This window comes from Podarcis melisellensis, assembly GCF_964234715.1.
Source record: "Podarcis melisellensis genome assembly, chromosome: 18".
NCBI lineage: Eukaryota > Metazoa > Chordata > Lepidosauria > Squamata > Lacertidae > Podarcis > Podarcis melisellensis.
In genome coordinates this window covers 4,914,167-4,930,564 of record NC_138536.1, presented here as the reverse complement: position 1 = coordinate 4,930,564, position 16,398 = coordinate 4,914,167, and the positions used below count along the sequence as shown (strand labels likewise).

The 16,398-nt window shown below is 48.4% G+C and overlaps 2 protein-coding genes across 2 annotated transcripts; one reads left to right on the top strand and one right to left on the bottom strand.

The window, feature by feature from the left end:
• Positions 1 to 587: 587 nt before the first annotated feature.
• LOC309360651 (mast cell protease 1-like) lies at positions 588 to 5,850 on the top strand. The gene is made up of 5 exons (XM_081895325.1): positions 588 to 667; positions 1,009 to 1,159; positions 2,482 to 2,617; positions 3,741 to 3,983; positions 5,146 to 5,850. The coding sequence occupies exons 1-5, from the start codon at positions 607 to 609 to the stop codon at positions 5,278 to 5,280; spliced, it is 726 nt and encodes a 241-aa protein (XP_081751451.1). The 5' UTR covers positions 588 to 606; the 3' UTR covers positions 5,281 to 5,850.
• Positions 5,851 to 8,035: 2,185 nt separating this feature from the next.
• On the bottom strand, positions 8,036 to 13,401 carry LOC309360919 (complement factor D-like). Its single transcript, XM_081895905.1, has 5 exons — positions 13,273 to 13,401; positions 12,864 to 13,011; positions 12,111 to 12,246; positions 10,475 to 10,705; positions 8,036 to 9,357 (listed from the first exon to the last, which is right to left on the bottom strand). Exons 1-5 carry the CDS (start codon positions 13,331 to 13,333, stop codon positions 9,232 to 9,234), a joined length of 702 nt encoding a protein of 233 aa, XP_081752031.1. The 5' UTR covers positions 13,334 to 13,401; the 3' UTR covers positions 8,036 to 9,231.
• Positions 13,402 to 16,398: the final 2,997 nt, after the last annotated feature.

Genomic DNA, 16,398 nt, shown 5'->3' with positions numbered 1-16,398 from the left:
TGGTACCTCGGGTTAAGTACTTAATTCGTTCCAGAGGTCCATACATAACCTGAAACTGTTCTTAACCTGAAGCACCACTTTAGCTAATGGGGCCTCCTGCTGCTGCCAGAGCACGATTTCTGTTCTCATCCTGAAGCAAAGTTCTTAACCTGAAGCACTATTTCTGGGTTAGCCAAGTCTGTAACATGAAGCATATGTAACCTGAAACGTATGTAACCCGAGGTACCACTGTATACAAATTTAATAAATAATAATAATAGTAAGATAATAATAGTAACAGCCACTTGAAATTTCCAAAAGCTGGCCTCTGATTTTGTTTTAATGAATAAATACATTGTCTTCATTACTCTGATTTCATAAACTTTTGCTTAAAAAGTCTCCAATTCCGGGATCACTCCATTTCTCACTTTTTCCAGTCTCCCCATTGGACTATCTGATTGCTGTTTGTGCCTAGCAAGAAACGATAAGCCTGCCTATCAGATCTCAAGTCTAGACTGAGCCTTCCTGGGGAAGGTGGAGTCCAGAGGGTGGAGGAAATAAAAGCTTAAGGGGTCAAGAGGCTGAAGAGTTAAGCGCCAGGTATCTCCCTCTTTGGCAAGCATCAAGATGTGGAGACTCCGCCAGGTTCTTCTGCTACTGCTGTTGTCCTTCTCCTCGGCCCAAACAGGTGAGCAAAACCCACCAACTCATGAGCCAGTTTCTTCTTCTCTTTGGGGCTATGCCAACCTCATTCCATCAGGGGCCGGGGCCGTTTAGGGCTTTCAAGGTCAGCACCAACCTTTTGGGTGGTTCTCAGGAATGACAACACTCTAGAACAGGCCTAGGCAAACTCGGCCCTCCAGATGTTTTGGGACTACAATTCCCATCATCCCTGACCACTGGTCCTGTTAGCTAGGGATCATGGGAGTTGTAGTCCCAAAACACCTGGAGGGCCTGGTTTGCCTATGCCTGCTCTAGAATTTGTAAGCTGCAGCACTAGCAGTTTATCTCTGCGTTTGCTTCTTGCAGATCCACTGCGGAGGCAGAATCGTTGCCCGAATGGAGCCTGTCCTCACTCCAGACCCTACATGGCTGCCTTGCGGAATTCCCAGAACGATCGCATCTGTGGCGGATTCCTCGTGGGACAACAGTGGGTCATGACTTCTGTACGCTGCGGACGGTAAGTATCCCCAAGGCCTTCCTCTTTTTTTAGGAGTGATGATCATCGAGGTTAAAGCTAATTGCTGGAAAGGATCAGGGCAGGGCAGGAACATGCCATTGCTCCATCTAGTCAATCAATCAATTTCTTTATTCGACCGATAGTCAGAAATAAAACACAGAAATAAAACACAATACAGAATTATGAACTAAAACATCATAGGGGTACATGAATAAGGTAGGGCCACAGCACTAAACCTCTCACAGATAACCCACACTCCATCTAGTTAAGTTGCATGGGATGAATTTCAACCTGTTACCTCTGAGGATGTGGACAGGCTGCCTGAAGTGAAATCAACCCCCTATCTCCTTGATCCTTGCGCATCCTGGCTCATAAAAGCGAGCCAGACAAGGCTGAGCAATGGGCTCCGTGGGGTGGTGAATGCCTCCCTTTGTGAGAGAGCCTTCTCAGACCCGCTGAAGAAGACTGCTTCCTAAAAAACCACCTTTGGACCTGGTCGCTATGGCCATCTGTCTCCCCATCTCAAATCTTCCATTCTTGGGCAGTGGGTATTCAATGAACAACTCCAGGCATGCCTGGAGGATGTGGACCATTTGGACCCCTCCCAGTTGGGCCTCTGGCCCCATTGTGGGACTGAAACTGCCTTGGCCATGCTGGTCAATGATCTCTAGGGACAGAGGGGAAACCTGCTTCCTGGTTCTGTTGAATGTATCTTTTGATACTATCAACCATGACATCCTCCTGGACCATCTAGGAGGCCTGGGAGTTGTGGGCAGTTATACAGTGGTCCCTCTCCTTCTTCCTGGGCCGAGTCCAGAAAGTGGTGTTCAGAGATGAGTGTTTGGATCCCTGGGCCCTCACTTGTGGGGTACCACAGGGCTCTGCCCTGTCTCCCAGGCTTCTGTTTCTACTCCATCATTCAGCCCAGACACTGAGATACAACTCTGAGGGTCTACTGGAGGTTTCCTCACCGAGAGAAGTAGAGTTACAGGGAACCAGGCAGAGGGTCTTCTCGGTAGGGCTGCCCTCCCTATGGAACGTCCTCCCATAAGATGTCAAAGAAACCAAGAATATTATGACCTTCTGTGTAGGGAAGCTTTGAATGTCTGATGGTCTTCTATATTCTGTTGGAAGTCTCCCAGAGTGCTTGGGGCAACCCATTCTGATGGGCAGAGAACTAATAATAATAATAATAATAATAATAATAATAATAATAATAATTTGTTATTAAGGGCCATGGGGTGGGGGCTGGTCTTTTGCACAGGGACTGGGAGACCGTAGATTCTTGGGATCTCTGACCCTGACTGTTGCTTTGTTTCCAGTGTTGATACGGTTGTCCTGGGAGCACATGACCTGGAAACAGGTGACGAAGAAACTTACAGAGTGGACAAACGCTACCCGCACAAAGATTATACGTTCAGGAACAACACCTTTTCAAATGATATTCTTCTGCTCAAGGTACCACACCCCAAGCCTTTTTCTCACTCTGCAAGCACCCCTGAGGGCCCCGATCCTGAAGGCAGAAGGAGAGAAATGTCTCCTTCCATCCCCGTGTGTGAAATATAATGGACTCGTTCAGCTGAATCCAGCTCTTTGGTCATTAGTATGATTAGATTATTATCACTATTTATGGTTGTTGTTGTTTAGTCATTTAGTCGTGTCCGCCTCTTGGTGACCCTCTGGCCCAGAGCACGCCAGGCACTCCTGTCTTCCACTGCCTCCCGCAGTTGGGTCCAACTCATGCTGGTCGCTTCGAGAACACTGTCCCACCTTCTCGTCCTCTGTCGTCCCCTTCTCCTTGTGCCCTCCATCTTTCCCAGCATCAGGGTCTTTTCCAGGGAGTCTTCTCTTCTCATGAGGTGGCCAAAGTCTTGGAGCCTCAGCTTCAGGATCTGTCCTTCCCGTGAGCTCTCAGGGCTGATTTCCTTCAGAATGGAGAGGTTTGATCTCCTTGCAGTCCATGGGACTCTCACTATTTATTAGAGTTCATTACAGTGATACCTCGGGTTAAGAACTTAATTTGTTCCGGAGGTCCATTCTTAACCTGAAACTATTCTTAACCCGAAGCACCACTTTAGCTAATGGGGCCTCCTGTTGCTGCCGCACCGCTGGAGCACGATTTCTGTTCTCATCCTGAAGCAAAGTTCTTAACCTGAAGCACTATTTCTGGGTTAGCGGAGTCTAACCTGAAGCATATGTAACCTGAAGCGTATGTAACCCGAGGTACCACTGTATTATGAACGCAGTTCTGCATTCATAAAGGAACAGGTTTCAACGTGAAGGAGCTCATTTCTGCCTCACTACAGAGAGCCAGTGTGGTGTAGTGGTTAAGAGCGGTAGTCTTGTAATCTGGGGAACCGGGTTCGCGTCTCCGCTCCTCCACCTGCAGCTGCTGGGTGACCTTGGGCCAGTCACACGTCTCTGAAGTCTCTCAGCCCCACTCACCTCACAGAGTGTTTGTGGTGGAGGAGGAAGGGAAAGGAGAATGTTAGCTGCTTTGAGACTCCTGAAGGGGAGTGAAAGGAGGGATATCAAATGCAAACTCTTCTTCTTCTTCTTCATCTCTCTCTCCTTTCCCCAGCTGCAGTCAAAGGTTCGTCTGAATAAAAACATTCGCATCCTGCTATTGCCAACATCTAGCCGTGACCTCTCTGCGGGGACACCCTGCAGTGTGGCTGGCTGGAGCCCGAATCAGGAAAAATGCCCATATATGCTCTATGAGGCCGACGCCAGCATCTACGACCGACGCGAGTGCCAGAAGTTCTATCCCAAGATCGACCATGGAAAGATCTGTGCAGGCCATCAGTCTGAGTTATTTATGCAGGTAAGCATCAGCAGAAATGGCAGGTGGGAGGACCAGAAGCAGGGGAGCAGGAGGAGCACCGTCCTGTTATTGGACAGGATCCGCAGCATGGAAAAGGGAAATCAGGAAGGGTGGGAACAGGTGGAGGAAAATACATAGAATGTGTATGTATGCGTGGAAACTTAAGAATAAATAGAAACCTAGGAAACTAGCTTCCCCTTCCCTCGCCCCGGGAGATGCATAGGAACAGCTCAGTAATGCCTACTCTGGCAAACAGCAGCAGACATTTTTAGCCCTATCTGGGGATGCCACTGGGACATTCTGCATGCCAGGCAAGTGCTCTATCAGTGAGCTCTGGTTTTAACCAAATGAAGATTCCGGTCCTCATGGGTTTGAATGATTAGCTCAGCATTGCCAGGGTTTCGGAAGACGGGGTTGTCTCCCACTCAGGCACAGCTCCAGATGTTGCCACAGCTGGAGCCAAGCGAGGAAAGGGAATAACCCTCTTCTCCAGCAAAATGGACGTGGGCAGAGTCCAGTCACTGGGCAGATGGGGATTGCTGCTCTTCATTTCTGTGCCTCAGGGCTGAGCCTCCAAGAGTTGAATGCCCCCCCATCACAGATGGTGGAATCAGAGAAATGTAGAGTTTGATGGGACCGCCAAGGGTGCGGGAAGGTCCGCTCTCAGGAAACATGCCAATCCCCAGCCACACAGAGCTCCCCAAGTGACCCCGGGGCCTAGTAACTAGCTCCAAGCCTGGCCTACCTCACAGGGTTGTTTTCTGGACGACAGGGAGAGGAAGGGAAGCCATATTTGGCCCCTTGAGCTCCTCACAGGAGAAGGAAGCCTGTCAATAATACTAATGATAATAATAATTTATTATTTGTACCCCGCCCATCTGGCTGGGTTTCCCCAGCCACTCTGGGCAGCTTCCACAAAGACCAAATATACACTAATATGTCATACGTTAAAAACTTCCCTGAACAGGGGTATTTGTGTGTGGACTCAGAGAAAACTATGAAGCGATGTACGAAAGTGGGGAGCCGAGTTTAAATATCAGGAACATTCAAAACAGGGAGAACAGGAATTGGGAGGTTTGCCAGTCTTGTTACAGTTCAGGTCCTCCTTGAGGTGGAGCCAAATCTTCCCCCACCTGCCATCTTTGTTTCCTTCCTTCCACAGGGGGAGAGGGGTGATCCTTTGGTGTGCAATGGCGTAGCGCATGGAATCCTCTCCTACAGCAACCCCTGCCCTCCTGCCGTTTACACTCGCATCGCCCAGTACCTACCTTGGATCAAGAAAACCATGGCCAAGTGAAGAGGAGAAGGAAGACCTCCTTCTTCTTCTTGCCTTTAATGCTTCTGCTTGCTACATAAGCTCTTTGGCTTGTATCCTGCAACCAGACACACACACACACACAAACTGACCCCCCTCAACAGCTGCAAAACGTACCAGGTGTTTCGAACACGATTCAGTTTCCACAAGTTCCTTCAGTCCCTCCCTTCAAGAAAACCGCTCGCCTCCTTTCCCCGAACGTGTTCCCCATCAAACCTCTTCCCTCAACCTTCACTGCTCCATCTCTCTCATCTGAAAAAGGTGCCCTTCTTCTCCCTTAGAACTATTCTGTCCCTTCTCTCTCCCTGTCCCCATACGGCCGGAACAATCTCTCAGAGCGCCATACGCCTCTGAGTCCCTGAAGAGACTCCTCCTACCCTACCTGGTTTCTCCTAAGGCAGGGAAAGGGGACCTCTGGCCTTCTCGATGCTGCTGAAATGCAACTCACGTTATCCCTGGCCATTGGCCATGTTTGTTGCAGATGATGAGACTCCAGCAACCTTTGGAAGCCCAAAGGTTCCCCACTGTTGTCCAAATGTCTGGACTGACCACAGATCCTCCTTGTCCTTTGGGTTAGGAGAGGCGAACCTGTCACCTTGCAGATGTTGATGGACTCCAACTCCCATCAGCCCCAGACAACATGGTCAATACGGGGCGACTGGAGTTGACATCCATCAATATCTGGATGGGCAAAAGATTAACCACACCTCCCTTTAGATGATTCCACCTTCCTTCCTCCATCCTCCCTCTTCAGCCTGGTATAGATTTGGATGCTCACTTCTGGGACACCGGAGGGCCAGGATTGTAGGAATTTCTCACCCTGTTCAGGAGGAAGTATTTCATTTCAGCCCTAGGGGACTTCCTCTGTGCATTTCCTCAAGGTCCAAATCACTGGTCTGAGCTCTAGGATTCCTACACAATCATACAAAAGCCCTTGGCACCAAAATGCATTTTTTTAAAAAAGGGGGGGTTAAAAGTTACCATTTTACCATTTCACATGCCAAGCTCCTCCAGACTAATGGTTGTGGTGATGTACCAGAGGGACAGAGGGAAAATTAGATTCAGATTGAACCTCCCTCATTCACACTTCCTGGAATAAGATGCCAAACACAGCCATCCTTTCAAATTCGCCCTCCTCTGAATTTTGCAGTTTGGCTCTCCAGGCAAGTTTAGTGCACATAAATGCAGATACTGGAATGAGGTGTGTCCATCAGTGTGCGTAGCAGCGAAAGGAGCCTGCCCCACATGCCTTATTTTGGGGGAATCGCTTTGCAAAGACGCGCCAGTTTGGCAAACTTGCATGCAACTCTGTATCTCAAGAGTAATTCACAATAAACTTTTAATGCATCCACACAAATGTGTTGTTGTTGTTTTCCTGAGCAAACCAGAGAGGCGGGGAGTGCGCCCTTGCCAGGGCCCATTCTGCGCAGTAGGCTTCGGCGCAGGGAGGGCCGGAAAAGGCTGGGGGTCACACGGCTTTTATGCTGGGGGAGGTACAAAGGCCAACCACTCCCAGATTCTGTGTGCTGGTCCCGGGGGTGCGGCGTTGTCTGAGTCCAGTCCGAGGTCGAGGGTGCGATATGGAGGCTGTCCGTCAAGGGCGAAGCGGGGTCCAGGGTAAGGAGTCGGGTGAGGTCAGGAACTCTGGTAGAGCAGGACAGGGTGCTGGCAGGAACAGGTTACCAACGATGTTGCTCCCGCAACCTGGGACTGGGCTGACTGGCCTTTATCTCCTCCGATGCATAGGGCGGCCCCGGTCCACAGGTGACTCGCCTCTCCTGGCCTGGAGGCGAGCCCTCCTCCTGCGAGAAATTAGTTCCCTCCGCCTCTCTGCCCTGAGCCTCTGCAGCTCAGGAGAGGCTGGAGGGTTACCGGACCCAGAGGCAACCTCAGCTTCCCCTGACGGGGCTGAGAGTGGAGCACCTGCAGGCAATGGGTCCTCCATCACCTCTGGAGCCAGAGCGGATTCAGCTGGTGTCTGCTCCTGAGGATCCGGCACAGGTGAGGACCCTTCAGGTTCAAGCCCCTATCCCGGCTCAGTCAGCCCTGGAGGCGGGGACTCCTGTGCAGGCTGGGATTCCTCCGTTTCAGCCTCTGAATCGTATTCCCAGGCCATCACATTCTGCTAGCAATTGAGCCAGACCTGAACTTACAACGCTCTTCACTGTAAATAGGTTGCACCAAGAGTAAAGCCTGGCAAAGGCAGGTTGGAGTCTTGCCTGTTTACTCGCGAGCAACCACACCACCTTCTGACATTGGCAATTGGCCCTGTAGGCGTGTCTTTAATTTAATAGCACTGTGGTCACTGCTTCCAACTGGTTCAACGATACTGACGTCTTGCACAGCGTCCAGGGGGCCACTTAAGAGGAAGCCCCGCCTGAGTCCGCCTGAGGCCACCAGCTGCATGTGGAGGAGCGGAGACGCGAACCCGGTTCACCAGATTACGAGACTACTGCTCTTAACCACTACACTACCGCCTGAGGCCACCAGGTGTTCTAGGACACAATCCTTTGGGGCAACTAGACATTTTTACCTCTTGGTTATGGCAGGGACACAAGGGCAGCCTGTCTATGTCAAGGTAGTTGAAGTCACCCATGCCTACGGCATAGACATGGAGAGACAAATTGTCCACTTTTATGCCTTTCAGCTTCTTCTTTTTCCCATCATAAGTTCAGTTATCCACATATCTGCATAAGTTTGCAGGCTTGTTTTTTTTAAAGAACGGACAGAAAACTCATGAAAATTCAACAGCATTTTAATGTGAATTTCTTTCGATACACACTTTTGTATGCAATTGTGCCACAAATTCATGTGGTTTTTTTTTTTTTGCAAAGCAGTTTGCTGTAAAATAATGCATTTTTGGCATGCTTTTTTTAAACGATTCCTTGCATCAAAGGACACACGTTACCCCCATTATGTGCATTCCCAGAAACATGGCTTGGCTGGAGACCTAAACTGCAAAATCTGGAGAAATGTGAATTTTAGAGAATGACTGTTTTTGGTGTGAATCTTGTTTCAGAAAGTGTGAACTTTCAATCCAGGCTGAATATTAAATGTCTCCTCCATTCCTACAACACATCACAACAACCCACCGCCTAGGGGAGTTTTGTGAAAAGGTTATTTGTGAGATGTTGTGGGTGCCAAAGTATTTTGGATGTGCGTCTAGGAATCCTAGAGGTTAGGGTGGTCTTTGGGGGGCTGATGAAATGCACAGAGGAACCCTTTAGAAATGAGATAGAATCCTTCCCTGTTGGCTGAGAGGACCACGTCCCACATTCCTCAACCTCAAGGGACTCAACCTGACCTTGACCCAGAATGCAGGTTCCAACGGCAGGTCTGCGGGGCTCTGGGAGGAAGAGCCAGAGGAGTCCTCTAAAGCAGAGGTGGCTGACATTTTGGCCATCCAGATGTTGACGAACTTCAACTCCCATCAGCCCTCACATTTGGCTAAACTGGCCAGGACTGATGGGAGTTGGAGTCCAACAGCATTTAGTCAGTCACAGGTCCGTCCCTCCTGATCTCAAGGAACATGATGCTATCCAGACATTTGGACCATCTTTGGCTCTCCAGATGTTGCTGGACTCCATCATCTGGGGGCCACAGGTCCTCCATCTCTGCATTAGGGGGAGGAAGGGAGAAGGGAGGAGCTGTTTGAGGGAGATGGAGGTCCGTGGAAGGGTTTTCTTCAAGGGGATGTGAGGCAGTGAAGGAACTTGCCCAAACACCATCCTGTAGGAAACATCTGATAGATCTTCCTTTTTCGCAGCCATTGAGGGGTCTCTCTCTCTCTCTCTCTCTCTCTCTCTCTCTCTCTCTCTCTCGGTGTGTGTGTGTGTGTTTTGTTGCAGAATGCAAGCCAAGCAGGTTATTCAGCAAGCAAAAGCATTAGGGCTGGGAAAGAAGGCAGAATGTCACCACGGTTGCTTCTTCTGTTCACAGATTCATGGTTCTCTTGATCCATGGAAGGTAGTGGGCAATGCGGGTGTAAATTCCAGGAAAGCGATACAAGATGATTCCTTCTGCCACGCCATTGCACACCAAGGGGCCACCCGTGATCCCCTGTGGAGAGGAGAGAGAGATAAGACATGGCAGCTGGGGGAAAATTTGGATCCACCTCGTGGCGAAACTCTGGTGCTTGTGCCAGGGCAAACGGCCAGGGTCCTGTTGGGTGGATCCTTCAATTCTGAGTGGAGATCTTGGTGGACATTTCTTCTAATATATTGATTTTGGAGAGCAATGTCTTTCTAATCAAATGCATTTTTGTACATCAGTTTTACCAATATATGCATTTACAGTGGTACCTCGGGTTACATATGCTTCAGGTTACACACTCCGCTAACCCAGAAATAGTGCTTCAGGTTAAGCACTTTGCTTCAGGATTAGAACAGAAATCGGGCTCCGGCGGCACGGCAGCAGCAGGAGGCCCCATGAGCTAAAGTGGTGTTTCAGGTTAAGAACAGTTTCAGGTTAAGTACGGACCTCTGGAACGAATTAAGTACTTAACCTGAGGTACCACTGTATAGGTGCTCTTCCTGTTATGCATTCCTTTATGTAAATATTATTTGAGTGGAGAACTATTCGGCCATTATAAAAGATAACCAATTTTCAGTTCCACTATAAGTTCAGAAAGCATAAATCAGCTCTGCTTGTGTTTAAAAGGAGGACCGGACCTAGGGTGGCATCCCATAATACTATGATACACAATGAGTGTTAATTTCAGTGGGTCTGCTCTCAATAGGACATAGGGCTCGCTTGTCCCGTCCGAGCAGTTTCCCCCTTGCCCCACTCCTTTCGCAGGGAAAATCAGCTCTTTAGCTCTAAATCGGAACAAACAGCAATCTGCAGAAAACTCCTTTCTTGTTTGCTACTATTCAGCTCCAAAGAGCGGTTTTCTCCTGGAAAAGCAGCGGGACAAGAGGAGTTGTGCAGGAGTCCTAAATAACTCCAGCTTCGCTTTTGGGGACCCTTGGAGTGCCTGTGAAGCACAGAAGTGAAGGGCATCACTCAACTTCCACCCCTGGGGATTGGCAGAGATTCTATGAAGCCGCTGGGTTGGCCAAGCCAGGTGTAAGTAGACTGGCATCTACCCTTGTCTATATTGCTGGAGAGGAGAATAATCCCTCCGAAGGATCCCCCACCTCTGATCCTCCCACTCACTGCTTCTGCTGGCTCTCACCTTGAACACAGTCTTGCTCTGTCCGTTGGAACAGACCTTCCCGTAATTGTAAAAGTGACGATACTTCCTCTTGCATCGACTACGGCCAAAGACAGTGATATTTGGTGACCAGCCTTTGTAAACCCAGTCCCATCCTGCCACGCTGCAGGGAGTCCCATCGGAGAGGTCACGGTCGAATTTGGGCAAGGGCAGGATCTGGACATATTCATTCAAAGTAGCCTTGGAGTTCAGCTGCGGAAAGGAGAGATGGGAGAGAGCTCATTGGTTTAGTGTTGCTTGAGATGGACTACATGGAATTGGCGGAAACGACTGGCAGAATCCGAGACCAGGGAGAAGAGTCGGTGGAAGAAGATTGGAAGAAATTTAAAGCTTATTTACAGAAACATTGCAAAATTAAGGAATGTTAGAAGGATGTTGAAATGAAGTTATGTGGTTTTAGCAGAAATGTTATAAAAGGATTAAGAAAAAACAGACTGTTAATTGGTGAAAAGAGGGAAAGTAAAGTCACATTATATTAAGATAAGGACAAAAACTGGAAAAGATGGAAAGCATTTGCTGAAATAGCTAACCGAACTAGAATACAAAAAAGGGACGTGTGAGGAGGTCAAGGAAACAAGCGAATGAAAGATAAGTTATGGGAAGGTTTGTTGTGTTTTTTAATTGTGTTTATTTTTCTGTTTATTTCCCCCCCCCTCTTTCTCTCTTTTTCATTATTGTGATGTGTTGTTTTGTTTTTGTTTAATATGGTGTTCTCTTTTTTTTTTTTTGTAACCTTTGAAACGTTAAGAAATATTATTTTTTTAACAAAAGATTTAGTGTTGCTTGAGGAAGCCCTTCGGGGAGTCTGGTGCCTCTAAATTGGGGCACTTTGGGCAAAAAAAGTAGCAGAATGTATTCATAATACAGAATGATAATATTATGGCATGGATAATATTAATGGTCCACGTTCAACGATATGTCCTGCCAATGCGATCCCCAAATCTGAGGTCAAACGTTCTATAGGGTGTTGTTTCTTTAGAAATCACAGGGCTGGGGACTTTTTGAGAAATACAAGTCGTTACAAAATTCTGAAGAAATAGAGTGTCTTTAGCAACCGTGGTCTTGATGCTTGCCCAGGTGGGAGATGCCTGGCACTTAACTCTTCAGCCTCTTGACCGACGTGGGTTTTATTACCTCTGGTGGGACAAGAGGAATTGTGCAGTAGCCCTTAGCACAGGGGAGAGCAAACTTTTTCAGCAGGGGGCCGGTCCACTGTCCCTCAGACCTTGTGGGGGGCCGGACTATATTTTGAAAAAAGAATGAACGAATTCCTGTGCCCCACAAATAACCCAGAGATGCATTTTAAATAACAAATAACCCAGGGATGCATTCTGGCAAACATTTCAATACTAAAAGAATACAACTAAAAATGTTTTAAGATTAAAAACTCCTACAAGAAGCCACCTACTCCGAATTTAACGATTTCTGGGCTGCCACGGAAGAGACTTTTGGTCATCCAATGCCAGAGTAAACTGCACAATGTCTAGTTCATTATGCTGCACACTTTGGGGTGGTTAGGAGAGCCCTGACCCTTTCTGCCTTCAGGATCACTGACCTCGGGGGAAGATAGAAGGAGAGATTGCTTGGAGCAAGTTACCTTGAGCAGACAGATATCGTTTGAGGAGAAGATTTTCTCATATTGAGGGTGTGGGTAGTTAGCCACAACTCTAAACGCTTGCTGAGAGGGTTCTTCAGCGGAGATGTGATGTCCCCCCAAGTAGACATAATGGACGCTGGAAACAGAGCATCAGTTAGTGTCAGAGATGACAGGACTCAGTCCCCTCCTGGCCCCCGTGCAAAAGACCAGGCTCCCTCCATACAACCAGCTGTGCACCTTAATGGTTAGGTGGTCATCTATCACGGGGTCCTTTAGCTGACCAGATGACCCTTGCAGTCCCTTCCAACTGTAAAGGTAAAGGTACCCCTGCCCGTACGGGCCAGTCGTGTCCAACTCTGGGGTTGCGTGCTCATCTCGCTCTAGAGGCTGTGAGCCGGCGCCGTCCGAAGACACTTCCGGGTCACGTGGCCAGCGTGACGAAGCTGCAGTTGGCGAGCCAGCACCAGCACCGCACAGGGAAACGCCGTTTACCTTCCCGCTATAAAGCGGTCCCTATTTATCTACTTGCACTTTGATGTGCTTTCGAACTGCTAGGTGGGCAGGAGCTGGGACAGAACGACGGGAGCTCACCCCGCCGTGGGGATTCGAACTGCCGACCATACGATCGGCAAGTCCTAGGCACTGAGGTTTTACCCACAGCGCCACCCGCGTCCCACGTCCCTTCCAACTGTACAACTCTATGATTCTATGACCATCCCTGCTAAGAATCAAGGAGGGATTAGTGAGACTTACCCATCGCAGTGCGCAGCCGTCATTACCCACTGGGGCGCCACCAGGAATCCGACACAGTTAGTGCCCCCAGTAATCCCCAAGTGAGCCATGTAGGGTCTGGGGAGGGGCTTGGCTTCGTACCCCCCATCAATCTGACTCCGCAATGGATCTGCAAGAACCGTATGCAGAGATCAGCTCCTCCTCCTCCTTGTATGTTCTGGGGTGTTCTCCACACATTCAAAGTTATTGGGGGAGCAAAAAGGATGGGTCACTGTCGCGATGAGCTTACAATTGGTTTTCCTAGCAAGGAAGTTAGCAAAGCGAAAGCAAAGAGGAGCCTAGGAAGACCCCTTTGGGCTTTTGAATGGGAGGAAGATTTCAGGGAGAAGAAACCCCATGGTGCATCATCTGCCATGGTGCTTTTACTCACCTGTAAAGGCTAAGGAGAAGGACAGGAGCAGTAGCGGAAGAACCTGGCGGAGTCTCCACATCTTGATGCTTGACAAGGAGGGAGATGCCTGACGCTTAACTCATCAGCCTCTTGAAACCGTAGCTTTTATAATCCCACTCTCTGGACCCCACCTTTCCCAGGAAGCCAGACTGGAGATCTGATAGGCAAATTTCAACACGTTTATCTTTTCTCTCCAGCCATGTGACCTCTCTTATCTTTTCTCTCCAGCCATTTCGACGGATTGCTGTTTGTTCCGATTCAGAGGTAAAGAATGGGACGCAGGTGGTGCTGTGGGTTAAACCACAGAGCCTAGGGCTTGCTGATCAGAAGGTCGGCGGTTCGAATCCCCATGACGGGGTGAGCTCCCATTGCTCTGTCCCTGCTCCTGCCAACCTAGCAGTTCGAAAGCATGTCAAAGTGCAAGTAGATAAATACCATATTTTTCGCTCTATAAGACTCACCAGACCACAAGACGCGCCTAGTTTTTGGAGGATGAAAACAAGAAAAAAAATATTCTGAATCTCAGAAGCCAGAACAGCAAGAGGGATCGCTGTGCAGTGAAAGCAGCAATCCCTCTTGCTGTTCTGGCTTCTGGGATAGCTGCGCAGCCTGCATTTGCTCCATAAGACGCACACACATTTCCCCTTACTTTTTAGGAGGGAAAAAGTGAGTCGTATAGAGCAAAAAATACGGTAGGTACCGCTCTGGTGGGAAGGTAAACGGCATTTCCGTGCGCTGCTCTGGTTCGCCAGAAGCAGCTTAGTCATGCTGGCCACATGACCCAGAAGCTGTACGCCGGCTCCCTTGACCAATAAAGCTGGATGAGCGCCGCAACCCCAGAGTTGGCCACGACTGGACCTCATGGTCAGGGGTCCCTTTACCTTTACCTAGAGGTAAAGAGCTAGTTTTCCCTGGGAATGGAGTGTGGCAAGGGGGAAACTGCTCAGACAGGACAAACAAGCCCTAAATCATACTGAGAGCAGACCCATTGAAATCAGCACTCATTGTGTCTCCTAATATTATGGGATGCCGCCCTAGGTCTGGTTCACATTTTGAACACAAGCAGAGCTAATTTATTCTTTCTGAACTAATAACGGAAGTGAAATTCGGTTACCTTTGATCACATAGTTATCTTTGGCCACTCAGTTAATATATACATAGTGGAGTATGTTAGCAGGAAGAGCACCTATACATGCATATACAGTGGTACCTCAGGTAACGTACGCTTCAGGTTACATATGCTTCAGGTTACACACTCCGCTAACCCAGAAATAGTGCTTCAGGTTAAGAACTTTGCTTCAGGATGAGAACAGAAATTGCACTGCGGCAGCAGGAGGCCCCATTAGCCAAAGTGGTGCTTCAGGTTAAGAACAGTTTCAGGTTAAGAACGGACCTCCGGAACGAATTAAGTACTGAACCCGAGGTACCACTCTATTGGTAAAACTGATGTACAAAAATGCATTTAACTAGGAAGACATTGCCTACCAAAATTTGTATTGTGAGAAATGTATATGTTGTCTTTTAAGTTTGCTCCTGCAAAAGAGGATTTTTTTTTATTAATCATAAAAATAATAGGGCTATAAGAAAAATTGCAGCTAGGGTGTCTAAGGCTATAGGAATATTGCAGCCAGGGTGTGGGTGGCTGTTTTTAGCATATTTCAAACTAGCTGTGGTCAAACATTCTATAGGCTGTTGTTTCTTTAGAAATCATGGGGCTAGGGACTTTTTGAGAAATACAAGTCGTTGCAAAATTCTGAAGAAATAGGGTGTTTTTAGCAACCGTGGTCTTGATGCTTGCCCAGGTGGGAGATGCCTGGCACTTAACTCTTCAGCCTCTTGACCGACGTGGGTTTTATTACCTCAGGTGGGACAAGAGGAATCATGAAGGAGCCCTTAGCACAGGGGAGTGCAAACTTTTTCAGCAGGGGCCGGTCCACTGTCCCTCAGACCTTGTGGGGGGCCAGACTATATTTTGAAAAAAGGATGAACGAATTCCTATGCCCCACAAATAACCATCATTGAAATCTGAGGAGAACCTACAGCCAGAGATTGTGACATTGGTCTCGTAGATGCACAAATATAGGATGGGGCTATAGGATCTGGCTTACTAGCAGTACGTAGGAAAAGGATCTAGGGGGTCTTGGTGGACCACAAGCTTGACACGAGCCAACAGTGTGATGCAGCAGCAAAAAAAGCTAATGCAATTCTAGGCTGCATCAATGGAAGTCTAGTGTGCAGATCAAGGGAAGTCATAGTCCTGCTCTATTCTGCCTTGGTCAAACCACACCTGGAATACTGTGTCCAGTTCTGGGCACCCCCTGCTCAAGGAGACCTCTGAAGGGAAGGAGGTTCATAGGCATCACCTGCGGTGAGGGTGTGTGATGGGTGTGTGAATGGGAATGATGGGAAGGTCTGTGCTGGGAGATCCTACCAGCCTGAGCATCCTGCTAAGGCATGGGTCAGCAACCTAAGGCCCAGGGCCCGAATCCGGACCAATCGCCTTCTCAATCCAGCCCACGGACAGTCCGGGAATCAGCGTGTTTTTACATGAGTCGAATGTGTCCTTTTATTTAAAATGTGTCTCTGGGTTATTTGTGGGGCCTGCCTGGTGTTTTTACATGAGTAGAACGTGTGCTTTTATTTAAAACGCATCTCTGGGTTATTTGTGGGGCATAGGAATTCGTTCATCCTTTTTTCAAAATATAGTCTGGCCCCCCACAAGGTCTGAGGGACAGTGGACCGGCCCCTGCTGAAAAAGTTTGCACTCCCCTGTGCTAAGGGCTCCTTCATGATTCCTCTTGTCCCACCTGAGGTAATAAAACCCACGTCGGTCAAGAGGCTGAAGAGTTAAGTGCCAGGCATCTCCCACCTGGGCAAGCATCAAGACCACGGTTGCTAAAAACACCCTATTTCTTCAGAATTTTGCAACGACTTGTATTTCTCAAAAAGTCCCTAGCCCCATGATTTCTAAAGAAACAACAGCCTATAGAATGTTTGACCACAGCTAGTTTGAAATATGCTAAAAACAGCCACCCACACCCTGGCTGCAATATTCCTATAGCCTTAGACACCCCAGCTGCAATTTTTCTTATAGCCCTATTATTT

Bases quoted from the DNA above. Each gene is read 5' to 3' on its own strand.
- LOC309360651 (XM_081895325.1), top strand. From the start codon at position 607: ATGTGGAGACTCCGCCAGGTTCTTCTGCTACTGCTGTTGTCCTTCTCC. The intron at 668-1,008 runs GTGAGCAAAACC...TGCTTCTTGCAG, and splicing joins CTTCTCCTCGGCCCAAACAG to ATCCACTGCGGAGGCAGAAT. The intron at 3,984-5,145 runs GTAAGCATCAGC...TTCCTTCCACAG, and splicing joins AGTCTGAGTTATTTATGCAG to GGGGAGAGGGGTGATCCTTT.
- LOC309360919 (XM_081895905.1), bottom strand. From the start codon at position 13,333: ATGTGGAGACTCCGCCAGGTTCTTCCGCTACTGCTCCTGTCCTTCTCC. The intron at 10,706-12,110 runs GTAACTTGCTCC...TCCTTTCCGCAG, and splicing joins ACGATATCTGTCTGCTCAAG to CTGAACTCCAAGGCTACTTT. The intron at 9,358-10,474 runs GTGAGAGCCAGC...TCCTCTCCACAG, and splicing joins AGAGCAAGACTGTGTTCAAG to GGGATCACGGGTGGCCCCTT.